This window comes from Eumetopias jubatus, unplaced genomic scaffold, assembly GCF_037043125.1.
Source record: "Eumetopias jubatus isolate StellerSeaLion01/CBP00866 unplaced genomic scaffold, mEumJub1_p1.0 scaffold_6, whole genome shotgun sequence".
Lineage (NCBI taxonomy): Eukaryota > Metazoa > Chordata > Mammalia > Carnivora > Otariidae > Eumetopias > Eumetopias jubatus.
Window position 1 is genome coordinate 16,050,560 of NW_028274812.1, and position 27,723 is coordinate 16,078,282.

At 42.8% G+C, this 27,723-nt stretch overlaps 1 protein-coding gene across 2 annotated transcripts in view; it reads right to left on the minus strand.

Moving 5' to 3' along the window:
* The window catches only part of MTHFD1L (methylenetetrahydrofolate dehydrogenase (NADP+ dependent) 1 like), a 185,680-nt gene that overhangs the window by 62,417 nt on the left and 95,540 nt on the right, over positions 1-27,723 (minus strand). For both annotated transcript variants that reach the window (XM_028103372.2, XM_028103371.2), the window contains exons 21-24: positions 14,043-14,182; positions 8,627-8,668; positions 7,723-7,823; positions 7,000-7,177 (exon numbers count right to left, since the gene is read on the minus strand). In XM_028103372.2, coding sequence (XP_027959173.1) covers positions 7,000-7,177; positions 7,723-7,823; positions 8,627-8,668; positions 14,043-14,182 — 461 coding nt within the window. The remainder of the gene's footprint in view (positions 1-6,999; positions 7,178-7,722; positions 7,824-8,626; positions 8,669-14,042; positions 14,183-27,723) is intronic.

The window sequence follows — 27,723 nt, forward strand, 5'->3', positions numbered from 1 at the left end:
CCTGTCAGGTGCTATTTCTAGCACCAAGGAAACAAAGCTGGGACGTGCCCTGCCAAAATTACGTGGGGCAGAGTAGACCGCACTGAGGAAGCTGGGCGGGTTCTAACAATAGGCTCTGATCTGATGAAACCGACCAAAGACAGAAGGGTGAGGCAGCCAGTAGGCTGGCGAGGAAGCGATATACGGCGGGCCAAATGAGACTTGACAGAAAACACAGAAGCCAGGGCTGAAACAGAATCTTAGTCTGATGGAGATTTGAGGTGTGTCTACAGAAGGGTGTGGTTTGGTTAAGGGAAGGCAATGTGGGAATTTGCAGCTGAATTGTGGAAAGGAGGCCAGGGCCAAGAGGCTGCTGACGGGCTTGAAGAAGTCCGGGTTGAAAGACCAGAGCGGGATCATAAGAGAAAGCAGAACATGAGAGAGTGTAGGATTTCTGAATGAGATACCGAACTGTCTGGAAAATAGAAGAGGCTGCTTTCTAATAGAATACTCCAAACAATCTGTTGCACAGCAAGGGGGGAGAGCTCAAAGGACACTGGGAGCAGGCAGGCCAAGGGCAAGTCTGAAAAAGGGAGGAAGGAGCCAGACGAGGTCAAAGGGCCTGCGGGGGGAGATAATGGTACAAGGACCAGGGCAACAAAAACAAAGCACATCCCTTCTCCTTAGAGTGGGGTTTCTTTTCTCTTCTTTTCTTTTCTTTTCAATTACTGGGAAATATAAAAGACATATAGAGATGTGCATAAATACCATTTTAAGTGTTAAAATCCTATTAATTATAACTATATATACAATGTGCATGGACTTAATGCCCCAGAACTGTACGTTTAAAAATGGTTAAAATGGGAAATTTCACATTGTGTGTATCTGTACTGCAATTTTAAAAACTATATATACATATATAGAAGTACTTACACTGATCTTTATATATTTATTTCAAATTTGAGGTTCTAGCTGCAAGTGCCTGCAGGCCAATTAGAAGAGAGCTCACAAAGCAACCCTAACAACTGACGTATGTTTAAGTTTGAATCGTTAAGAAATAGAAAACAGTTCCTCAGTAACCAACCTAAATACCACCCCCCCCCCCGACCCTCCTGCCTTAAACAGACCGGCAGGAGAGCAAACCCTCCTAAACACGCGTGCGGGCGGTGAGAGTGCAGTAGCTCAGAAATCAGGGACGCTGGCTGCCCTGGGCTGAGTCTTCCCTCCCAGCAGGTCTGTTTTGATCTCCCTCCATCTAGTCCCCGCTGCGATCAAGAGAGTGGCTTCACACAAAGCACAGGAAAGACCTTCTAATAAAAACAAACACTATCCTCTCTCGCTGTCAAGGTTACACCTCGAAATGTTTGCAAGGCTAGAGGAAGGGTACCAAGATGATTTTCAACCTTAACTCCTGATTTAACACGCAAGATTCCGAGTCGGATTTGCAAGCTGACTTTCGGGGCCCCCAGGCCTCTGCAAAAGTGACTGACTTTTTATTCTATCCCTAATGGCTCCCAGTTCTAATGCAGAAAGAATGCTGAACATCTTCCTTTGATTTGGCGCCTTTCATTCTTGGTGCAATAGGAAACTTGGCTTCTAATTCCTGGTTTCAACCCACGTGAACAGGAAACCAATCCTAGAGCCCAACACAGTCACCTGCGTTACAAGACAATTCTTGAAGGTCAATTCAGGAAGCCCTCTCTCCACCAGAAGTGAATGTGAAGAGAGAGGGACAGCTGACCTTGATTGCCAGCTTCCTGTGTTCCTACATTTTACTCTGAGGCTTTTCATTTGGTCTTCACAGCAACTCACAGGTGCTGATGTCGATATCAGACACAATTTTCTAGATAAAGAAGCTGAGGCTCAGAGAGATGAGTTAACTTGCTCAAATCTATATCCATCGTAGGAGGCCCAGTCAAGATTTAAACTTAATTCTGCATGACCTCAAAGCTTTCTTCTTTTAACTATCCTTATGTTTTCAATTGCCCATTTGTTATGGGGCAAGTCCCTCACCTTCTCCAAGCTTGTGCTTCTGCGTTTGAAACGCAGAGTAGAGCCCACACACCCTAAGGCACTGGGTGAGATGTGCTTGAGGTAATGCATGGAACAGGGATTTGAAAGCTAATAAACCGTAAAAAGAGATTCGTTTTTCTTTCTTAAACTATTTTGCTATGTCCTTGCAGGAATGGAGATACTGGTCAACTGGAAAGATCTCTCAAAAGTCCTGCTACAAAAGGAAAAGTTACAGAGAAGATGACTTCTAGGGGACTGTGATCATCCCAAAGGGCTGTAAGGAAACCATGAACTTAAGTTTAAACATATTTATTCTCACCGGATGAACTTCCTTTGAGCAATTAGGCCACTGTATCTTATTTCCTGTTCTATTTTTTATTAAGACATTTTTTTAAAAGATTTTTTTTTAAGTAATCTCTACACCCAACGTGGGGCTCAAACTCATGACCCTTGAGATCAAGAGTTGCACACTCCACCAACTGAGCCAGCCAGGGGCCCCTCTTATTCCTTGTTTTAAAAAGTTATTATTCAGAATTAATCACCAGCTGCCTCCAGTTCCATAATCAAAAGTTGCCTACTTAAAAAAAGTTGTCTACTCTTGAATTAGAGGCTACTCTGGGGGCACCTGGCTGGCTCCATCTGTGGAGCGTGTGACTCTTGATCTCGGGGTTGTGAGTTAGAGCCCCACGATGGGTGTGGAGATAATTTAAAAACAAAATCTTTTATTTTAAAAAATATTTTACTTATTTATTTGAGAGAGAGAGAGCGACAGAGAACATGAGTGGGGGTGGGGGGATGGGGAGTGGGGGGAGGTGTAGAGAGAGAGGGAGAAGCAGACTCCCCACTGAGCAGGGAGCCCCATGCAGGACTCAATCCCAGGACCCAAGATCATGACCTGAGCTGAAGGCAGACGCTTAACTGACTGAGCCACCCAGGTGCCCCTAAAAAGAACATCTTTTAAAAAAAGAAGCTACTCTGATAAAAGAGGTGCAGAATTGTTCTCGGAAGAACAGTGGCTGCTTAACTCAATTTTCTATCAAGTTCAGCACAGACCCCCAAATCAGAAGTGCAGCCTGTTTCCTGCTTTAACTCCGGGCTCACCATCATCAAGCTTCTCACTCTAGGAGCTGTCCGGCCCCACAGGGTCTCTGAGGTCAAGAGTTTCTTCTGCTCTCTAGCTGTTCCTCCTTCCACTGGGGTTTTGAGATGATTCCTCCTCCCCATACAAAAGCAATCATGTCCTGCCTTCCTATACTATGTCAAATGCCTCTAAATGGTCTCAGGTGACTTTCTTCTGTAACGCAGAGATGAAGACGCCATCAGCCCTGCACGGAATGCATTCTTGGTGGAACACAGTCTGGGGAGATAGCAAAAGGCACAAAGGAGCTCAGTTTGTGCTCAGAAGCAAAGGCAGCAGGGTGATTTATCCAAAGTACTTTATTACTTCTTTTTTCCTGTAGGGCAATCCCACACATATCAACTTGCCAAGCGCTAAAGGGTTAGTTGCGGGGGAATAAAGAGTTTCAGGAAAACCCTGAATTAGCCTGTAAAGGTTCACCAACATGATACACAAGAAATGAGGAGGGAAGAAACGTTTGAGCTATGTTACAGACTGCACCAAGGGATACAGATTTCTACAAGATTATAGATGGTCTTCTATTATCTAAAATCATCCTGCCAATGTGAGGAACACAGCGATGAGGGAGGCAGCACGCAGTGAGCCAGAAGCAGCAATCGCTCTTGTCGTTGTGCGGCCATACGCTGAGATGTTGTTGGTTCTCTAATAAATAATTATGCAATCCACATCTAATTTGTGTGTTATAAGAAAAGGGAGAAGAGTATGCTGGCAGAGGAGGCAAGAATCCTAGCAAACGCAGGACTTTAGTCCACAGTACTAAAAATCTCCCCCCCCCGCCCCATTTATAGGGAAGCAGATATTTTAACAGCATTATCTCCATGAAGAATGGGAATTCAGAAAGAAAATTAAAATATCGGAAAGGAAAGGGGTTCATCTTTAGGGTAGTGCATGTGTGAGACGGCATAACTCAGAAACATTTCTTCTCTTTACCCACCATCTTTTCACTTGGGAAGGTTTCCTTGAAAACAGCCCTACTTTGTGAAATCATTCATTCAGAACCTGCCTTTGCCACTCAGAGTGAGGTGGTTCCAGATCAGACGACAGTGGTCTGAGGCTCCTGGAGCAGGCCAGGGAGAGGGAGGCCCCGACAGTGGTCTGTGTGAGAGGGCCCAGGGCGGGGACAGGCGCTGCAGACAACAGGACAGGCTCGCCTGGGCAGGAAGGTATGGGAAGGAACACAGGGCCGCATCTACCTCCTGTTTCAGATCTCCAGGGTCAGAGAACTCACCTCTTCTAATTAGACCATTTTTCTTTATGTCGAACCCGGGTGTCCTCCGTTTACTGATCTCCACCCCCTCTGTATCCCAGAACAAGCTCGTCTCTTGTTCATGATATGGCCTTTCAACATGACGAAACTTTTGTGGCCTAACCGTCCCAATTCGGTACTGAAATTCATCCGTTCACATACATTTACGGAGTGCCCACAATGTCTGTCCTGTGCCCGTCACCGCCGTCCTTCCTCTGCAGGTGGGTCCCCCTTTAAGTAGTACCCCACTCTCATCCCCACTTTCAAACACAGTACTGAATTCTGAAGAACAGGGCAGGAAGATCACCTCCATCCTTCTAGATACTCTCCCAGCTCTGCTTCTTTCAGGATATGGGACACCGGGAAGCTATGTAATGTCCTTGTACTTTAGTTTCCATGTGTATAAAATGGGGCGAATATCATCAGTTCCTACCCAAAAGGGATGCCGAGACTAAAGCAGTTAACAGGCACGAGGTGACTGCATGCCTGGCACACAGAAAGCCCTCGGTAAGCATGAGGCTTAGTAATAAGATTAAAGTCAAGCTCTTGGATGATGTGACTCTGCTATGCCCTCTCTCCACGTATACTGTTGGTTTATGCATCTGATCTGGAAAGAGGAGCGATGTTACTGTCTGTGACATTTGAGAGACCCACAGAATGTGTGAGGGATGAAGGAATGGGAGAAGAATCAACCAGCTTAAAGGCTGAGCACCCTGACAATCATGCACTATCAATGGGGACAAATCCAGGAGCCAGGGCTGAAGCCGCAGGATTCAAAATAGAGATGTGCAGCTGGGTGCCAAGATGAACTGAGTGAGGTCCTGGGAAGTTCAGATTTTCTGACTGAAGGCTCATTATCCAGCTGTTTAGAAATGCATTAGACAGGGGCGCCTGGGTGGCTCAGTTGGTTAAGCAACTGCCTTCGGCTCAGGTCATGATCCTGGAGTCCCGGGATCGAGTCCCGCATTGGGCTCCCTGCTCGGCAGGGAGTCTGCTTCTCCCTCTGACCCTCTTCCCTCTCGTGCTCTCTCTATCTCATTCTCTCTCTCAAATAAATAAATAAAATCTTTAAAAAAAAAAAAAAAAGAAATGCATTAGACAATCCAGCAACTCTACTTCTGGGTGTATACCCCAAAGAATTGAAAGCAGAGTCTTAAAGAGATATATTTATACATATGTTCATACCAGCATTGTTTATTAGCCAAAATGGTCACTGACGGATGAATGAATCAACAAAATGTGACATATACATACAATGGAAGGAAGAAAATTCTGACATGTGCAAGAACATGGATGAACGCTGACATTACTCTAAGTAAATGATACAAACGGAGTGTTCGTACCCTCGCCTGCCATTCATGTGTTAAAGACTAATCGTCAATGTGATCAGCGTTAGGGGACATGGGGACTTTGGGGGCAACTAGGTTGATGGAATTAGGAGGAGGTGGGGCTTTCAGGGTGATTAGGTCAGGAGATGGGAAGCCTCAGGAATGGGATTAGTGTCCTCCTAAAACAGACCCTAGTGATACCCCAGTTCTCTTCCACCTGAGGATGCAATGAGTACGCAGCCGTGCGTGACAGAGGAATCCGGCCCCACCAGACGCCCGCCCAAACCTTGATCTTGGACGCCCCAGCCTCCACTTCTGCTGTTCATTAGTGACCCAGTACGTGCTATTCCTCCCAGCAGCCTGAAAGGACTGAGATGGAGAGTAAGTCCATCACGAAAAAGACCAGAACTGGATGGTTTCACTTGCATGAGCTGCACAGACCAGTCAGATTCATAGATACAGAAAGGGGAAGGGTGGTTACCCAGGGTGGGGGTGGCGGTGGGAATGGGGTGCCGGGGTTTAATGGGTGTAGAGTTTAGGTTTTGCCAGACAAAAAGAGCTCTGGGGATAGGTGGTGGTTGCACCACAGTGTGAATGTACTTAACACTTTTGAACTGTACACCCCAACATGGTAGAGATGGTAAGTGTCAAGTCACGTGGATTTATACAACTAAACGCATTTCACAAATATCATACATAGAGCTGCAGAAAACCACAGTGAAGGACGAGAACCATGGCGGAAACAGACGAGGAAGACACTGCTCATGATTTCACAAGCCTTAAGAAGTTGCTCAAAAGATGGGGCGCCGGGGTGGCTCAGTCGTTAAGCGTCTGCCTTCGGCTCAGGTCATGATCCCGGGGTCCTGGGATCGAGCCCCGCATCGGGCTCCCTGCTCCGCGGGAGGCCTGCTTCTCCCTCTCCCACCCCCCCTGCTTGGGTTCCCGCTCTGGCTGTGTCTCTCTGTCAAATAAATAAAATCTTTAAAAAAAAAAAAAAAGGAAAAAAAAATAAGTTGCTCAAAAGAGCAAGTCCTGAATGTGTCAGCTGTCGAACCCTGTTCCCAAAAGCCCCTCCTCGCTCAGGCCTGCTCCTGGGAAGTAGAGGGTAGCTTTGGGAGCACAGGCCCTGGGGCAAGGATAGCTTCTGCCTATGGCCATGGGCCTTGGTCAGGTGGTTCAACCTCTTTCCCCTGCACTTTCCATATCTGGAGGGTTGTTGTGGCCAATAAACGGGACAAGTCGTGCCCCGCCCCCCCCCCCCCACTGGCCCAATGCACAGGGTAGGTGGAGCTTACCTGAACATCATACAGGAACCGGAAACGGCTTCCCTTATTGGCAGCGTCTCTCACAGCCCGAGCCAGCTGCACCGACCCTTTCCCACCAACGGACCAGTGATAGCAGGGGACCGCATCAAAGGCGCCAGCCCGCTTCGCAAGCTCACAAACTAAGTCAATCTCAGCGCGGGTGTCGGTCCTAGTGATGAAAACGTTTGTGGTTTTGCATCTGTATTCATTTAGTGATGTTTTTAAAGAAAGACTAACCGTTTATACAGAACTTTGCTCCCTAACACTGAATATATTCTCAACATCAAAAGTGGTTACGTTGTGTTTAGATAAATCAGACTTAAAGAAAAGCGTTGGCAGGAAAAAAACCCCTCTCCAACAGGACTCAAATATTTCAAGTTGTTAAGGGTTTTATTGAGAAAATCCCATAACATAACCCTTTGATCATCCACAGTCTTTCAGACAGAAATGCTGGGTGGAATTTAAAAAAAAAATAAAATAAAAGCCAAGGAAATGTTAACTCACTATATAGATTTCATTTCCCATAAACAGTTGAGAAACTTCTGTTAAAATGAAACCAACCCAACCCAAACCAACCAAACAAACAGAAGGAGCAGAGTATTTCTATATAGTTTTAGATGAAGCCGAGAAAGACCAAACACCCTCAAGACACAAATAGAGTTCACAGGGTGGCCCAGCAAGAGGAACACATTTTAAGTGGGGGGCTTCACTTACTTGAAGACATTCAGAGCCACAATAACGGGAACCCCAAAGAGCTGAGCAATCTGAATCTGCTTCTGAAGGTTACAGCAGCCGTCTGCCACCAGCTGGATGTTCTAGAAGAAAACCAGACCCCCATGTATGCCTCCGACCAATGCTGCCAAACTAAACTGGCCAGTCCACTCTGGCGGGTTTTGCTTCCATCCTGCTCCCTTTACTGTCCTAGAAGCTATTAAACAAGCCCATAAAACACTTTTTCCTCCAAGAAAAGGTGGCTTACAGAAGGAGGAGGCTCATTTTCAAAATAATTTCTGAAATCAGTCTGGACCCAATGGTGTATCAAGGTCTTGAGCCAGGCAGCTATTTCTGCTGCTGACTGGCGGCCAGGGCATAAGCAATGTGCTCGTTCTCTTGTAGGTTGGTACAAGGCCCCGGGGAGGGTGAGGAGTGTGGCCCAGCCATTCCCGGCTCAAATCCCTGGTGCCACCTGTAGGAGCGAGGAGGTACTGTTGCCAGTAAATCAAAGTCTATTTATCCAAGAGTCAAGCAACTCAAGTGAGTGATTAAAGCCAATTGTATATGCTCCAAAAGTCAGTTTTTTCCATAGCAGAAGAATACATGGGTGAAAGCTTCCTATTTGTTTCTGTGCTGGAGACTGGGTTCCTGCTCTGATGGCTGCTCAGAGGGTAGGAAACAGTACATATGTGAATCCTACATCCATCATTTCTTAAGAATGAAGAGTTAACTGAATGGACTTTATCTCTCGCCCCCACCCATTTCCTCCGGGATCATTAGAAAAGCAGTTTTCCAAGAGGCCACTGGTGGAGGACTCATTGACTGATTGAGATTCAATTGCTAGCCAATGGTTAACTGGATTTAAATGGTTCTGCACATAAGCCTTCAAGACACCTGCTCTTACCTCCTCTGTATATTCTTTCTTTAGCGGGACACCAGCAGTTACCTGAGACAAGAAAAGGCAAAAATGAAGAACAAACCCATTAGAATGCTTATTCTGATACTTGTTGCATTTACGAGTAGCCAGGTGGGTTGAATTTCTAGCAGCTTCATGGAAAATGCATCCGAATGAGCCCTACTGGATTGTAGTGTTTGTTTCCGTAGGGGCTGAAGGACTTCCTTTCTCCCGCCCTACCTCTTGCCCGCACACCTGCACCCACCTCCAATCCTGTGCATGCCACCACCCAGCAGATGCACAACCCCCGCTTCATCTCCTGTACCCACTTCCATGGAAGCCAAATACGTCCACAAGGGTACAGGACGGTAGCAGGGAGCTCTTAGAGCAAATGCCTTTTACTTAACTGTGCCCAGCAGGCTGGAAGTGTTGAAAAGCCCAAATATATTGAAAAGATTTGAGTGATTTGACAAGGGTAACTCGCTTGGAAACCAGCAACTTGCCAATGTGTTTGCTAATCTGGGGGCTTGGTTTTCTTATCTTTAAAAAAATAAATGGTTAATTGGCATCGTACTAAACACTGAAGGGAGGAAGATTTATTTATTGTTACTGGGAATCTTGACCACTTTATCCTGTCTTTTGTTGTTGTTGTTGTTGTTGTTGTTGTTAAAAAAAAAGCTTACTCTGATAAAGATCTGAAGGAAAAACAAAACATGGTCACTTTTTGAGAAGGTGCATTTAAAAAGCACAAAATGTACTTTTAAACCAACAACTGGCAGCCCCAGCTGAACCTAAGTCTTATTGGAAGCTTTTAAAAAACACTGATGTAGGCGCCCGGGTGGCTCAGTCGTTGGGCGTCTGCCTTCGGCTCAGGTCATGGTCCCAGGGTCCTGGGATCGAGTCCCGCATCGGGCTCCCTGCTCCGCGGGAAGCCTGCTTCTCCCTCTCCCACTCCCCCTGCTTGTGTTCCCTCTCTCGCTGTGTCTCTCTCTGTCAAATAAATAAATGAAATCTTAAAAAAAAAACCAAAACACTGATGTCCAGACCAATTTATCCAGGATTTCTGGGAGTGAGACCCAGGATCAGTACAGGTGATTCTAACTTGAGCCTACACTGAGAATTTTCTTACTGGTGCCCATTATCCTAGCATAAAATGGAACTTATAATTTGAGTGAAACCTGACTTATATAAGGTGTACCATCATTCTCAATAAATTCTAAATAATGTTAAAGTAATTGCCATTACTTTCCCCTTTTCAGGGCCTATTTCTCACAACAATGTAGGAGGTGGCAAGGGCAGTTTAAAGATGAAGTATTAAAGTTGAGTAAGTAATATAATTTGTAATTTTAATAGTTTAATCTATTAAACATATCATCTTAAAAGACCAAGAAAGTTACTCAACATTTATTTAGAATAAAATGTTGGCAAAATAAGAAGAGAAGCCAGTTTCCTTAATTTGATAAAAATATATACTACAAACCTATAGAAAAATCAGATGTAGTGAAGAAGTATTAAACATATTCTCTTCCAGATCAGGATAATAAAAGGAGGTCTACTATTAGCACCCCTACCTAATACTGCACTGCCAACTAGAAAGACCTGGTTAGCGACAAGAAAAAAGTATAAAGATTAGAAAGGAAGAAACAGAACTGTCATTATTTTCAGACATGACTGCCCACATGGAACTCTCAAGTGTCTACAGATAAATTAGTACAATTACTAAGACAATTCTAAAGTCACAGGGATGTAATGTATAGCCTGTGACTATAGTTAATAATACTGTATTGCATACTTGAAAGTTGCTGAGAGTAGATTTTTTTTAAAGATTTTATTTATTTATTTGAGATAGAGAGAGAGAGAGAGAGCATGCATGTGCACAAGCAGGGAGAGGGGCAGAGGGAGGGAGAAGCAGACTCCCTGCTGAGCAGGGAGCCTGATGATGCGGGGCTTGATCCCAGGACTCCGAGATCATGACCTGAGCCGAAGGCAGATGCTTAACCAATGAGCCACTCAGGCGCCCCGAGAGTAGATCTTAAAAGCCCTCATTGCGAGAAAATTTTTTAACTATGCATGGCGACAGATGCTAACTAGATTTGTGATCCTTTTGTAATGTATACAAATGTCCAATCATTCTATTTTACACTTAAAACTAAAGTTTTGTGTCAATTACACCTTAATTTTAAAAAGTCAGTGGATATAAAAGTAATATATAAGAATCCAGAAGTAACCTGTTAAAACTATACAAAAATGTAAAGCACACAGTAACAAATCCATAAAAAGATGAAGAAGCTGTTTGTGGAATAAACTGTAAATCGTTATTAAAATACACTTAAAAAGACCCAAATCAGTGAAGAGGCATTCCCATCATCTTAGATGGCAATCTGTCAAATTTCCCTAAATCGATCTATTGATATGATGCCCTTCCAATAAAAATCCTGGAAAGATTCTTTATGGAACTTTATGAGCTAATTCTAAAATACAGATGGAAGTCAAAAGGACCAATACCAGGCTGGGCACACATGAAGAAACAGAACACCCTGGTGTGGAGTTTGCCATAAAGGTATCAGGGCAGCACAGACACAATTATATGTAAATAGGCCAGCAGAACCGAAGAGAGATTCCAGAAAAAGACCTACACATGTATCACAAAGTAGGCCTAAAGATAAGACAGAAGGAGGGACTATTTAAATAAATAGTACTAGACCAACTGGTTATTAATATAAAAAAAAGAAAAGGAAAGAAAAGAAGATCTGGTGATTGCATCATGCAAGAAAATCAGTAGCAATGGGTGCGATGGTTAATTTTAGGTATCAGTTTGTGCCACAGGGTAGCAGACAGTTGGTCAAACATTATTCTGAGTGTTTCTATGGGGTGTCTTTGGGGTGAGAAGAACATTTAAACTCGTGGACTCTGAGTAAAACAGATCCGTGCCCTGCCCTTCCACTCCACGCACACCATGTGGGTGGTCTGTATCCATTAGTTGAAGGCCCTAATAGAACAGAAAGATTCTGTGCAAGAAAAATTCTCCAGCGGACTGCCTTCAGAGTGGGACTGGAACTGGAACGTGAGCCCTCCTAAATCTCCAGCCTGCTGACCCACTCTGTAGATTTTGGACTTGTTAGCCTCCAGAGATGTGTAAGCCAATTCCTTATAATAAATCTCTTTTTGCATAAATACACAGCATATTGGTTCTTAATACAATGTATTTTAAAGAATTAATGGTAAAGGATGTCGAGATCCGTAAGTATAACAATTATTAGTTCTTACATTGCAGCATGAATGGTCAGCACTTTGGAAGACAGGATATGAATTTAGAATTATTGGGGCTAAAATGGGCAAGTTCAAGGGTGACAGGATTTTCCACTGCACAGATTATGGAAAAAAACAAGCTGAATAAACATAAGAGACTGCCATGGTTATTTGTGTAATGATACCTAAAGGAAGTAGAAATTATAATGGATCAAAAACATTACCACACAGTTGTTTCAAGTAAGAAGGAAAGACACTGAGATGGATAATACAGAGTATAGGATTAAGAAGATGAAAGTTCATTTATTATTTAGTTGTTGAAAACACTTCCTGGATAAAGACTCTGCCAGGCATTAGGGATACACACATTAATAAGATATAGTCCCTGATCTCAAGGAATTCAGAGTAGAGAAGGGAGACACCCAGAGACAGTCATAAACCAATGCAATGTGGAAGGCTCCTCTGGAGCTCAGGAGAGGGATACTAAGCTTTCCCAGGCTTCCCGATCCTTTCCTTCTATCATCCTCCACCCAGATCTGTGCCTACCAATCGTGAGCCCTGTTAACAATCACTGGGCTGGAACCATGATGTGAAGTGGAAGACGTACAAGAGTAAGGTCAAGAGGGAAAAGCAACCAGTGTAAAACAAGCACACACACTAAGAGGAACTAAAATAGGATTATAAATGACGTAGAGAATTTTTATGAGACAGAAAGGAGACTATGGAAAAACACTTGACTAGAACTCAAGAGTCTGGTTAGTCCCTTAAGACGACGGATGATATGAAGCAAATCACTGAATCCTTCTGTTAGCTTAGTTATTTCATCTTTACAAGGACTGAGCCAGACTCAGACAATGTCTAAGCCCTTTCCAGTATCAAAGTCTTTGGATTTTATAACGTTCAGGGTGCAAAACAGTGAGGGAGAAATGGAAATTGGAATACAGATTCAAAATCTAAAGTTAAGGAGTCATTGTAGCAACAAAGGGTGTTCTGAACAAAATCAGAATTCTTTAGGATCTACCGCTTAATAATACATGTGTCAATCTTGTACCTGAAGATGAAGCTTTCGGCTACAATGAACTTCTGAAGTGTTTGGTTTTACTAGTGGATTTGGGATTCAGAAAATGTTTACCCTTCATTAATGCTCAGCTCTGCCTGGTGGACAGAGAAAGGAATTTGGATCTAAACCTCAGACTTCAGATCTGGCTCTCGGCAAGCCAGGTCACACTGCTCACATTCCCCAAACTGGTCTGAACCTCAAATCCCTTTGCTATAAAATGGGATAAAATAATGTCAGCTTCTCCTAGGACAAAGAATTGCTAACATGATTATACAATGCCCATCAGAGATGGATTTCATGATGGCAAAAATGTATTTGCTATGTAATAATCATTGATTATGTGACTTCTGTATACACAGTATTACCAATTAAGCAATCAGATTTGGTAGTTTGTCTAGTATAACAATGTTATAAATGATAATGACACTCCAACTTAATTTTATTTCAAAAATAAAGTATGTTACTCAGTATAACATTTCTTATTCTCCCTTTGAAAGAAACCTCAAAATGAAAAAAGAAAAAATTTTCTTTCAGATGTATGTGAATTACATATATGACAGGTTAATACCAAAAGTCTGTAAAAAATGTTAAAATAGGGCGTCTTTTCCAAGCAAAGCTCTTTTAGAAATAATTCAGTGCTGTAACAGAGCTATAAAGTGAAATCAGAATAAGCAGAAACAGAAGGAAAATAGTTCTAGATGAAATCTGATGAGACATTGCATCAGTGAACCAAAAAACTATCTGTACGAACACTAAAAAACCTCACCCACAAAAGCAATCACTCTAATCCTTATGTTCTCTGCTCAGGAACAAGAGCTTCCATCCTCCCATCACCATAGGGTTATAAAATGTTGACCTGAGGTTCAGGTATAAATCTTAGGACTCAAAAGTGCTCACATTATGCTCCTTCCCAAAATACTGCTTAGAAATGACTTTGTGAGTGTCACCATTTACTGGAATTTACCAAATGGTAAGTGCCTTATAATGGAGACTTATAAAAAAGGAGACGTATAAAAATACCGCAGCTATGGAGTGGGTTTGAAGGTTTCAGATGTGAAATTCTGCTTCATCTTAATTTTAAAACGTGTTTTGCTGGGAAGGAAGTAGGAGACTTACGCTTGGCCCGCCTCCGTGCATCTTCAGAGCGCGCACCGTTGCCACCAGCACCACCACGTTGGGCACCAAGCCAGATGCTCGGCACTTGATGTTGAAAAATTTCTCCATTCCAATATCAGCACCAAAACCAGCTTCAGTTACTGTGGAGAATCAAGGTGGAAACTTGTTATCATCTTCTCAAAACAAGAGTAAGTTTTGGCCATCGTCGGTATGACCCAGGTTCAAAGGACAGCTGAAATTCCCCACCACCTTGTTCCTATGCATTGCATCTTGTTCCTATGCAACGGGAAACCGGTTTTCCCACAGTCATAGAAAATGTTCCACTTCCCTCCATTCTCTAAAAAGATGGCTCTCCACTCTGCTTTAGACTACCATGCCTTAAGGATTCATTGCCAAGGCCAAGATTCTTCTTCCAGTATGGACACCCAAAGCAAAGCATTTCTTACCACAGGTGGGACTGTCAACTTTTTAATTGGGTTCCAGATTGTATCAAAGGACATTGCTAGCATGATTACTATAGAAGGCCCTTCTTACTTTTTTACAGCATGCAGAGAATCATTTATTTAATGCCACCTGGTCATTTCTGTCGACTGACAAAATTCAAGTTAGTTGAGAGGCTTAAGAAGATTAATCATCAGGCTTGATAAGATAGCATCTTTCTTCCGTAAGCACAGATGACATTCATCTTTAGCCATCCTCTCCTCTGCCCCCAAACTACCAGAAATGTTACTGTGGAGGTAGCTGAGAGAATACCTAACACTGCCTTCCAAGATACGACTACTGACTGGCATGTGGTCAGCAGCATCATTTCCACACACAGAGGAGAGCTCTGGGATGGGCAGCACCAGCACCAGCACCACCAGGGGGCTTATGAGAAACACAGATTTTAGGTACCCCAGACCCAGTGAATCAGAATAAGCATTTTAATGAGATCCCCAGGTGAGATGAATGCCCATTAAAATTTGAGATGCACACTCTAGGAAAAGAATAATCTAAATGCAATAGGAAGTAAACATTTATGAAATATGCACTATATATTGACTGTCCAACCAAGGCCATAATTTATGGCAGAGACAGGAATTGGCAGTAAAAAAATTACTAAGATAAAATCAAAACATTTAAAATGTGAATGAATGAAGATATTTTGAGCAGTCACTGAATGCACACATTTTAACAAGAATTCAGAAAATAAAATCATGAAGTGTCACATATAATTTCAAATTCTAAATACATCAACCCGTCGTTCTAAACCTTTATTGTTTCCTTTAAGTACTTCATATGCCTGTATAATTTTTACAGAATAGGTAGAATTTTGTAGTTTGCTCCTTTACTTTAAAAATTTTCAGAGTTTTCTCCCTGTACTACAAACTCAAAATTTACGATCTTAAGTGGCAGCTTATAATTTTGTTAGGTTGATGTATCAAGATTTACAAAATTGTTCCCCGTTATTAGACATTTGGCTTGTTTCCAATATAAATAATGCTGCAAAATATCTGTGCATATGAGATTTAACCTCTTTCAAATTATATTCTTGGAATAAATTCCCAAGGGTGAGAGCATGATGCCAGAGAATGTAAAAAAATTTTTATGACTGTTGATATGCTTTTGACAAATTGAAAAGTATTTCTTTAAAAATATTCAATTTGGAATGAATTTAGCTATAAAGTCACTTTGTCCTTTATTTTATTTTCTTTGAATAAGTGATATAGCAGAATGAGCTAAAGAAGCAAAAGACATTCCTTTTTAGCACTGTTTGGGACAATTCTAGTGATTTGATTAGTGGTGGTCAAAATGAGAGATCATGAAAGTAACAATTCCTATCTCAGTGGTACCTCTTGGGAAAAGCAGTGGTGACTTGGTAGTGGTATAGTGGCCCCCAGAAGAGGCATGGTAGTGGTATAGTGGCTCCCAGAAGAGGCATGGTAGTGGTATAGTGGCTCCCAGAAGAGGCATGGTAGTGGTATAGTGGCTCCCAGAAGAGGAATGTTCAGTTGGTTTTGTCCATGGTCCTTACAGAGTGGGCTCCCAGTAGGGGAAAGGTGACCATCCTCCTGGTTAGTATCCAGGAGGGATACTGGAACCTCCGGGTCCAGTCCGGACAGCTGTGCATATGAGCTGTCAACTGAACAGTGACAACCAACGAGTGAATGCTGGTGAGTTACTTAACCTATTAGAATCTCAATGTCCTCATTTGACTTGTTGGGGGAATTAAGCGAGATAGCACATGTCAAGTACTCCACTACTGCTTTATGGTTGCATAGTGGGAGCTTACATTATTACCAAGAGAACAATTCTCCCACTTGCTAGAAATCATACTCAATTCTTAAGCATTTGTTGAATTCCTGCTACGTCCAGGCATTTTGCTCACGGTAATGGCCCAGGATTAGGGTCCCTAACATCAAGCAGTCCAGGGAGCTGAGGGGGAGAGACTGTCTGCTATTGGACTGCAGAGGAGGACGTGGTGCGTGGGGATGTTGCAGGGCAGGGCTGGAGAATGGGGATGATGGAGTCAGGCTCTGAGGGACAGCAGGATTTCTCCAGGCAGAGAAGTAAGGAGTTGGGAGTGGAGGGAGGTGAGGGAGGAGTGAAGGGATTCACAGGTAAAGGAGAGAGCAAGAGCAGAAATCAGCTTGGGGAAGATGAAGAGAAATGATCCATGACGACTGGAGAAGTCCGTCATCTCAACCAACACGACCTGTTCTCTGGTCTGATCAGCTCTGAGGAGTAGGGATACAAGTAACAGAGTGGTGTGTGTGTCTTTTCAATGTTGTTATATTGGAAAAACTGCTCAATGTTGCCCTATGGTTGGAAGTAGACGAATGTGTGCGGCATTTGATCAAGGTCTTTCCAGTTGGACGCCTTTTCCACTTGAAGCTCCCCTATTAGACTAAGCTCCAAGAGGAAAGGGGTCATGTCTGTTTGAGAGACTGACACTGCAAGGCATACAGTAGGCACTGGATGAATGTGTATATCTCTAAAACAAACAAAAAGGGAGCAGGAGAATAGCAAGGTTTTCTAACACTTGGTCACACGTGTATCAATAGCACAGTTCATTTATAATCCTTTCATTCCCCTGGAAAGTGCAAGCTCAAGGTCACTTCAGGAACCGTCTCTTCTCTTCCTTCAACTTCGCCATGTAGTCACCATGCTCTCCTACCTTCATCAGCTCACTACTGCCTCAAGGAGGACATTCAACTTCCTTATAAAAACTAAGGCCACCCCGACGTAACCTCAAGCACACGCCTATGTCCATGTTCACTCTGCCTGAAATCTTGTGCTTTACTAATATCAAGCTTCCTGCAGAGCCCGCACATACTATGTTTGTCACCTCTGACCCTCCTCCAGATGGGAACAACTGGAATGCTCCTCTCTCCCACCTCTCTTCTTTAACTCATTGTCCAAGCCTCGGCCCAGATGCTCCAGAAGTTTGCCCCAATCCTCTCAGGGGAGATGGCCAGCCCTCCTGCCTGTCCCGGCCCTCTGGTTTGCTCCTTCACCGGGCCCATACCTATCTCTGCATGCGGCATCCCAATTAGACTTAGGTGGCATCTCCCACTCAGAGGACAGGGACCATGTCCTACTCATCTCTGTATGTCTGCTACCTGCCACGGTACCTGGTGCATACAAATGAACGAATTATTAGAGATGTGAAGAAACTAGTGGAGTGGGATTCAGAGCCAGCGGTGATTGAGTCAGGGCCATCGTTCAGTGGAGACAGGAAGATACAAAAAAAAAAAAATAATTAACAATGTTCTTATATCTCCCTATCATGCTTCCTTTTTCCCTTACAGTAGCAAAATAGGCTTAATAAAAGGTGTAAATGTCATATCCGATAAAGGTATGACCATCGCAGATGTCTACATGGGCCAGCTAAGCTTAATTTCATATTTTAAGAGACAAACTGAAAAAAAAAAAAAAGCAGCAACAAAGAGAACTGCAGTTGGGGAAGGAAACAGGATACATTAATAAAGGTCCAGGGGCTGTGGCTTCCCAATGCAAAGGAAATATGGAGGCAAATAATGTGTAGCAAACAGAAGAAAGTGCCAGATTCTCACACTTTGCAGACTGCTCTGAAATATGGCATGGAATCATTTTCTAGGTTATTTGTTTTCGAATATCGGGCTGCTAAGGAAAACAGTGTGGAAAAGGTATGCTGGTGCACAGTCGCTAATCACACAAGGAAGCACCACTTCCTAAGGCGACATCCACACATAGCGGCTTGGAAATGGACAGCTGTGTATCTGCGTCTTGACGTGAGCAGGGGACAAGCCACTCCCACAGGCAGGTTCTAGTTCCCAGACACTTCCTGAGAATGGTCAACAGAGCAACCTGTAAGTTAAGTTTTCCTAGTGATCTGAAATAAGCAATTTAGTCACTTATCCTATTTGCTGCTATTGATAAATTTTAAAAGACGTACATGCTAAAGAGTTACTTAATGTTGATTTTAATAGACAGCTCTTCTTGAGTCATGAAGCAGGGATACTTACTATGACTTTGCATTCTTGAAAAGCATGTAATATGCTTTTCTGAAAGCTGCGTATTTAAAAAGGCTTGTAGGAAAATATTTGCGTGTGCCACAACAATTATTTGTCTTGGCAATCTCTTTGGGGGGGGCGGAGGTCACATCTATTCACCTTACAGCATGACGGAAAACAGGAAACTGACTGATAATCTTCTGTGTAAGCACAGAAGCTGTTAGGTCGTGATTTGGTAGCAAGGCTTGATTTAAACTTTATAACCCATAATCTGTTCAGAAAGGAAGTGTCGGTGGGTCTGCGCTGGGAAGGGACTAGCTGTTTGGACAAAGACTGTTAGGACTTTCTCAGGAAACAGAGCTCAAGGTTCAGGTGGAAAGTGACAACCAATCCTGCACAACCAGGCCCCTGCTTTCCGTGCAGCTCTGCGAGGGCGCCCTGAGTCACACCGGACAAACTGAACAGAAACGCCAATAAAACACGACTGGCAGGCACATACCGTGTCTAGGAAATTCTTTGATGAGGCAGAGGGATGATTTTTCTATGTCAAATTATCCTATCATGTGTCCAATGTGCAGTACACAATGCACTGAAGATTTTCATCACAATGAGGACTCAGATAAGCAAGTACCAATCAGCTAACTTACAAAAAAAAAAAAAAAGCATTTACATCACTACCTCATGGGGGGACCTAAAAAGTATGGGTTCACAAAATTCTAGAGTTCTGAGGGAATGAACTTCCTCGGGGCTCCCAGGTGCCTGGCCAGTTACCTACCTGAGATGGTGTCCTGGGTCCCTCGGATGCTCAGCTCAGAGCTCTCTTCTGCACTACACGCTTTATGCACTTTTAATTAAACACATGCATCTCAGCATTAAGGAAAAACCTCCATTTTTTTTCTCATCTAACAATTACTGAATCTATATTATGTTGCCTGGCCCTTAAGCAGTCATGTATGTACTCATGTCTTCATTTAGGGAGGAAACAGAGTACATTTTTAACATGACCAAGATCAGAAATATGAATCACCTCCATTAAAAAGGAACATCTTTCTGACTTTTCCCCATTGTACTTTTTCTTGCTTGAATTCCCTCTGGTATTTTAAAATTTTTATTTATTTACCAGTACATAGTAAATTTGAATTCAAGTCTGTTTCACATTTACTTCTTTTAAAAAATTTTTTTTAAATTTAAACTCAATTTAGTGAACATATACTGCATTATTAGCTTCAGGGGCAGCACACTGACTTCTGAATGGTTCATGCTTTGGTACATTTACTGAACCCATTACTATGGAATCGCAAACCTTAAGGATAGATCAGTAGTTCTCTAATGGGGGCTGATTCTGCCCACCCCCCCCCTCCACGGGACATTTGGCAATGTCTGCAGTCATTTTTGGTTGTCGTAACTGGCATCTAGGAAGCAGAGGCCAGGGATGCTGCCGGATATCCTACAATGCACAGTATTCTCACCAACCCCCTTCTAAAAAAACCCCCAAACTAGAATTATCCACCAAAATAACAACAGAGGTTGTTATTGCTGTGGTTCAAGCATGACGAAGGAGTCTTATACTTTCTAGATACTCTTCCTGAGAATGTTACAAATCCATTAGACGCCGGAATAAAAAAAATTATATAAAATTGTTATGCTAACGATACCCGTCTATACCATAAGTTCCTGAAATAGGAGAATGGCAGGATAATTTCTGCATGCTCACTACACCATGGCAACTCCTGCAGATGAAAAGTAGCGAGCGCCTCACTGGGGGATGCTGCACTCCCCTCACCGAGAAAGAAAGGAAGGATGGACAGAACAAAATCAATATGGAACAACACAGGTGGGAACAATGGTCGGTCTTCCTGCCAAGAAGAAACATATACAATGGGGAAAGCTATTCTAATTAGAGACTGGGCACAGGGAGAGCACAGAGACTAACATTCACTAAGCACTGCCTATGTGTTAGGCAACATACTAGACGTCGTCTGTCTTGTTTCACTCTTCAGTACCTGGGAGGGACCTTGACCTGTCACATACAGCTCGTAAGGCTAAGGATAAACCATTCTTCCCAAGCTCACACTGCCCTGAGGGATGGAGCTTAGGTTGAAACCAAGGCCCATCTGACCGCGGTCTATGCCAGCGTCCCTGCCCTGCCGTCCTGCCCACGAGCCAACTAATCATGCCGCATTTCTCCAGCTGAACTGCTTGGTAGGTGGTGCTTCCAGAGAAAATCTTGACACCTTGTACTTCAATATTTTGGTACAGGAAACATAGCTCTGAACTCTTTTCCTGAACTCTGACTGGTGACTTGTTTTCTCATTGCAATATGGGTCTGCTGTGATAACAGAAAGCGTGTAATCTGGAGTCTTGTTCATTATGATATGCCTTTCTTTCTTTTTTAAATGGAATCCATAAATTTGTTTTCTCTCTTGGAGCAAATAATCCAGGGATTGTGAATCACAATCTCCTGTTACTTCTTGGTCTGCGTGCCAACAGGGCCAAGTCCTGGGCAGCAGTGGGGAGTTTACAAGGGAACAAGGAGAGAGCTCCCAGAGATGAAGCTCCCCAGACCAGTTCCATTGGGCTTGGTACCCAATGCAGCAATGGGCCACAGCAGAGAACACTCGCTTGGTCACCTGGCCTACCGAGAACCAAATGGCCCCTTCCACTGGGAGAGTCAGCCCCCAAGACTTGACTTCCCAGCCTCCTCCAGCCAGGCACTGGTTGGGGAAACGAACGATGCCCACTCTCTCGCACGTTCCCGTTATCACCACGTACACAGTGGGAGAAAAGGCAACAACTGCTTTAGATCTAAATTCTCATGTTTGTTTTTACCTTGGGGAAACCCCTCCAGTTTAACAAAGTTAAACTGAGTTAAACTGAGGCACCAAGATCATTTTTCCCTGAGTTTCTGGCTACTTGATATGCCTGATGCTGTCCTGAGAATTGCTAGCGGAATTTCCACCTGCTGGGTAACTAAGGTGCCCTTGATTCCATGTGTCCTCAGAAGATCAAAACTTTCAGATTTCAGAGCCAATTTATAACGGCGATAGTTTTTTTCCTTTATGATACATGCAAAAACACGGGTATCAAATAGATGACATACTGAGTTCCCCATTACTTTGGACATGAACTTGAGTTTATGGACTGTGAGAGGGCTCACGGAAGAACTACTCCTCGAAAATCCACTTGGCTCAAAAGGGGTTGAGGTAAGAAATATGTCTGCACAGGGCCGATTCTAACTGAATCCTCGGAAGATTTCTTCTCAACAGAGGGAGGAATGAAACTGTAGCCTCCATGTAGTCAGCATTTATTTTCTCCCAACAAATCAGAAATAAAAATAAAATCTTTGTACAGGAGGAAGCAAGGAATATGCTGGACATTCTGAAGCACCATGGGCTATAATTCCTGAACAGCACTAAAGCAAGTGGAAACTAGACTCTTCAAACCGACTCTTTCTGCCCCATGTAAACATGTCTATCCAGCTGCAGCTGTCTGCAGATAAACTCAGGGAAGACTCCATTCAAAGTCACATATTAATTTTGAGGATCTGAATCATCTTAAGTCTATGAAATTTTACAAAAAATCAAATCCTTTCTGGTCTTTTGGATTTGTCTATTTAATCTATGTTCTTTTTTGGTTTTATTAAATGTCTTAAGGTGAAATTTCCCTAAGAATATGTAGAACCAACCGGGCACATATTAGGAGACCCACATAAAGAAATCAGTAATTAAACAGTATTTATACTAGCCTGAGTCTTTCCACTTACCCTTTTGGTGATGGTAATGCTTATGTGTATATTGTGTATACACAATATATATATATATTAGGGAATTTGGTAGTAGTAAAGAATGCATGAGAAAGTTATAGAGGATGTATCTGGGGAAAGGAAAGAAAAAAAATAAGCAAAATATCAAAAGGACATAGAACAGCTTGAACCCTAAGTTTTCAGTAATGACAAAAAAAATGTTGAAAATACCAGTAATGCCACTAAGATGCGCTTTGGTGTCAGGACCCAGAATTTCCTTCCTCTGGAGTTAATTAATTATAGAAGCTGGTTCCCATTATTTGAAACCACCATTAATCATCCTATTTTATAAAATAATTTTGACCAAAGTGAAATTTAATTTTGGAAAAAAATGTTGAAGATGAAAATTAAATTATACATGTTATTTTTACCTCCCTTATAAAATCCAACTGAATTAAATTCATGAATCCATTATCCAAATAGTTCCCATCTTCTTGTTGCAATCATGAGCATTTGTACAATGTCATCACCATGACCAGGGTTTTAACCCTTCTGTTTTTAGCAAACAATGGCGTCCCAGAGTTCTGGCCAGAGGCCTGGAATTTCGGATGATTGCATGGGGGCAGAGCTGTTCTCTTGCTGCTCCCAAGAACTGGACACAAGGAAAACAACTCAAAAGAGTGGCCAATTCGGAAAGGATTTGCTCCTAACATGTCTCACTCTACAATAATCAAAAGATGAAATAGGACAATTTTCATGGAGCATTTTATGAAAACAAACCCAAGGAGGAAAAAAGTAAAGAGGTCAAAAGAGAAATATATTTTATCTGAAAGCTTCCAAGGGGGGAAAAAAAAACATAAAAAAACCAGTAATAGCTTTTTCTGCAAGTACAAGAAACCCAGCAAGTGAAACTATGATTATGGAGCTTGAGAACAAATGAAATACATCAACATTCCTAGTATGGCAACTTCTAATAGAAGACACTAAGACAGAAAAAAACATTTTAACCTTGAAAGCTGGAAGATACTACAATGTATTCAACAAACAGGCAGAGCTGGGATTATCCAAACTGAAGGCAGAGACCCATTAGTGGGTCACAAAATCAACGTATGGGGTTGCACCCAGAATTAAAAAGAGAAAAAGAAACAGTATAGGCAATAATAAGATACAGCACACAAGAGTAAGTAGTATTGTTTCAGAAGGCGTGATTCAGTTTTTTTGTACATGCGCACATGCACGTGTGTAAAAAATGTACTTCACGCTCTCAATTTTGGTCAAAACATCCAAGGGTCACTGGCCCAGACTCTACTTTGCAGGTTTCCTATCTAAGAAGGGAGGAGGCTAGACCTGCTGTTTTTACATTCATGTCTAGTCCTACTGGTTTCCTGAAAGATCAATGTCATGATTATTCAAGCCTGGCTCCATTCTGCTCAGCATTGGTGCAAACAGTACAGGGAGCTCACAAGGAACAGTGATCGCAAGCTCAGTGTTATCAACAATTATCTTTATATTTAGGGTGACAGGTGCAATGTTCCTCTCACTGATCCTGAGGCTCTATTGCTGGGCATGGAGGCGGGAATGGTCCGCACGGTCCTGCTTTCTTCGTTTCCTGCGGTAGTTGTGACATAGACAGAAACGTTAAGACTAGCCCCCCACCCCCCATGCCTGTCCAACAGGACTGGACCTTGAAAGGATCCAATTTTAAGACAATAAAATGAGAACACGCTGAAAAGACTAGTAATTCATGTTTATATTTGTAAAAAGCTCCAAGTTAAGAAAATAACCTTGAAAAGGAGGCAGGCACATATTTTTTCTTTGGCTTATTTTCAGTATAGGCTTTTTCTGTTTAAAAAATGGATATATTATTAGTGATACATTATTGGAAAATTTGATGTGAAGAAAAAAAACAAATCAGGCACTTTTAACTATTTTCACTAGAATCTATGTTCCTGGCTATCACTCTACTGTTGACAGAGGAAAGATACCCTTGAGATGTCTGGTAACATATTTTCTAGGGAAAAGGTAACAAATAATGAGGAATAATTCTAATGTTCCCACCTCCTGACCTCTACTCTATGCCTAAGCCCCAAAGGTGCTGAAACCACAGTTTGCCTTACTTCTCATTTTGTATAAACAAAGAGCGAACCTCAATTTGCCACTTCTTTCTCCTCTGCTTCTCTTTGGTATGTCCCTAGCTTGGCCTTTTCTCTAAAAGTGGGTCTGACTTGGGTAAAGCTGCTGATTAAAATAGGATTATTTGTATTATACGGGGAAATGCTAAGTGTATAGAAATACTCATTATTATTATACTGGCAAAGGTAAGCGTTCATACAAGGCTTCATTATGCCCACCTAGCTTGCAAATTTCTGAGATGGGTCTGTAGGCCAGTGAGTGGTGGCTGTCACAAGGACAGAGGTCCCTACTAACATGCCTGTATCTCCAACATAATGGGTGTCATGCTCTATAGATACTTTTATATCCTGGTCTTTTCAGTGAACCTAATATGGAGCATTTCCTCAAGATATTAACATCTGTCAGGTAATATTATATAGTATTCTATTATAAGGAGTCACGATTTATAAAACCGGTCTTACTTTTGGCCATGTTCTAAACTCTTCTTCAAAAATGATCTGTGATGTACTTAAGAATGAAAGTGAGCTGGTCGGTTTGGCTGACTTAAAAATAATCCTAAGCATGGTTATGTAGAGAAGCCAAAAGTCTGCTCTCCTCCACCCAGCCTGGCCACCTGGCAGGTGCTGTCAAAAAGGAGATGGTGACAGGTGCCTGGGTGGCTCAGTTGGTTAAGCGACTGCCTACGGCTCAGGTCATGATCCTGGAGTCCCAGGATTGAGTCCCGCATCAGGCTCCCTGCTCAGCAGAGAGTCTGCTTCTCCCTCTGACCCTCCCCCCTCTCATGTGCTCTCTCTCTCTCTCTCTCTCTCATTCTCTCTCTCTCAAATACATAAATAAAATCTTAAAAAAAAAAAAAAGGAGATGGTGACATGGGTGATGTGGCATTAAGTCAACTGTATGTTTGGAAAACCTCTGGAGCTATGTCATGCTGACAGTGGGTTATCAACCCACCTTTCTATTTGAAAGAGACCATGTAGAATCAGAAAATGTCTTAGCTTCTCTTGTAGCTAAGTATGGCTTAGCTGTAGTTAAGTGTGACTCAGGTGATTAATTAACAGAAGTGTAGGGTGTAACTTCCAGGAAGGCTCCTAAAAAGGGGGTGTGCCTTTCTTCCTTCTTCCTGTTGGCTGGGATACAGATGTGATGGCAGGGGCTTGGGCAACCATTTTGGACTACTAGGCAGCACAGAGCCCCTGATGATTGAGGAGCTGCCATTCCAGTCTAGACTGGATTTCTTTTATGTGACAGAGAAATAAACTTGCATTTGCTTTGGACCCCTTTCTTTTGCTGTTGCTGTTATTTGTGGGTGAACCTAATTTTAACTGATGTGTTTGTGAAAATAAAGCCTATTCAGAAACATTAAAGCATTTTTCATTTCTATCATTTCAGTTTGCACATTATTTCAACATTACACAGTGTTTTCTTTCTGTGCACAATAGTAACTCTGGGACTGAGGTCAAGGTTACATTTCTAATTTAGAAAAGATGTGTGAGATTTGTTTAAAGTTTTGCTGATGAAAGAGCTGAAATTTTAGAGGTTGAGATGTGCCCATTAATTCCCTACAGCTATGCAATGCAAAGTAACTGTTAGAAGAGGGTCTGATCACAAGCTCCAGAATTCAGGCAGGAAAGCGGGAACAAGTATGTATGCCAGTATGCAGAAGGACAGGCTATACGTGTGGAACTCCAAAGGGTTTCCTGCTCATCTGACTTCAAGAACGGTTCTTGCTCTCAACGCTACCTCCTTTGTGTGTGTTAAGTGCTAAACAAAGAAATGCTTTTTGGAGGTAAAAAAACTGTTTTTTAGTTGTTCTGAATATTTTTAGAAGTTACATCATTAAATTATTGCCTAGCCCTAAAAAGTAATAACAATCCACACTCAAACAAAACATTCACGCAATTTTAGAAAACAAACAAAAAAGGACTAAACAAGATGGGGGCAAATCAAGAGAAGGTACTCACATTGCTGGTGTTTGACATTCAGAATGTTTGTGTGCCGCAACACTTGAAAATATGGACATTTTTAAAAGGATTTTATTTATTCATTTGAGAGAGAGAGAGAGCATGAGCAGGGGAGAGGGGGAGGAGGAGAGGGAGAGAAGGAGATTCCCGCTGAGGAGGGACCCTGATGCGGGCTTGATCCCAGGATCTTTTTTTTTTTTTTTTAAGATTTTATTTATTTATTTTGACACAGAGAGAGAGAGACAGCCAGAGAGGGAACACAAGCAGGGGGAGTGGGAGAGGGAGAAGCAGGCTTCCTGCTGAGCAGGGAGCCCCATCCGGGGCTTGATCCCAGGACCCTGGGACCATGACCTGAGCTGAAGGCAGACGCCTAACGACTGAGCCACCCAAGCGCCCCAGGACCCCAGAATCTTGACCTGAGCCGAAGGTAGACGCTTAACCGACTGAGCCACCCAGGTGCCCTGAAAATATGGAAAATTTTCTAAGAACCTCACTCATTCGAATATAACTGAACATCTCAGTGTGGAATAAGGAGCACTTCGTGGACAAATAAGCCATCCTCGCTGCCCCTGGAAAGCGGGGCACGCAGCCTCGGTTTCTCCCAGTTCAGTGTGTAGGGGAAGCCTCACCACCTGGCTGGGCTGGCCTGACTACATCAGTTACTGGCATTCATCCATCACTTCCGCTAGAAAGTAATGTAAAGCCCTGACCCTCTAAGCATGACTATTAACATCTAGATTTAGCTCAAAAATGCTAAATACTTGACCACATTCTAATGAGGACTGCCAATCAGAGGCTCTGGTCTCAGCCTCTGTCCTAAATTACAGACCTGCATTTCCTCTCCACCCCTCCCTCAATGCATAACTAACAAACATTAACATTTTGCCACAATTGCCTACTTTCCTTTTACAAAGAAGGTAAACAACATAGAGAGAGCTGAAGCCTCCCCCATCTCCCATGCCTGGGCCCCCAGTTGAGCTCCCTCCTCCCCCACATCCCAGAGGCATAAATAAATACATACAAAGGCATAAATAAAATATAGTGCTATTTTTGTATCTTATGAACGTGTTAGACTATACTTACAATCCCACAACCTGCTTTTTCACTAGACATTGTATTTCTGTGATCTTGTGTTTGTGGAAATACACAGAGATAGTCTTGCAGGTCTACAGCACCCCCATTTTTACCTGCTGACAGAACCCCTTCCTAGGGAGGGAGCACCCTTGGATAGGACCCTTGCCCTTCCCCCCCCCCCAACTATTCCCCTTCGAGAAGGGGGAATGACTTATGTGAGGGAGGCGGGGGTGGAAAGAAACACCATCTTCATGGGGAGTCCTGGCAACAGTAATTCTACAGTATCATTCTGGAAG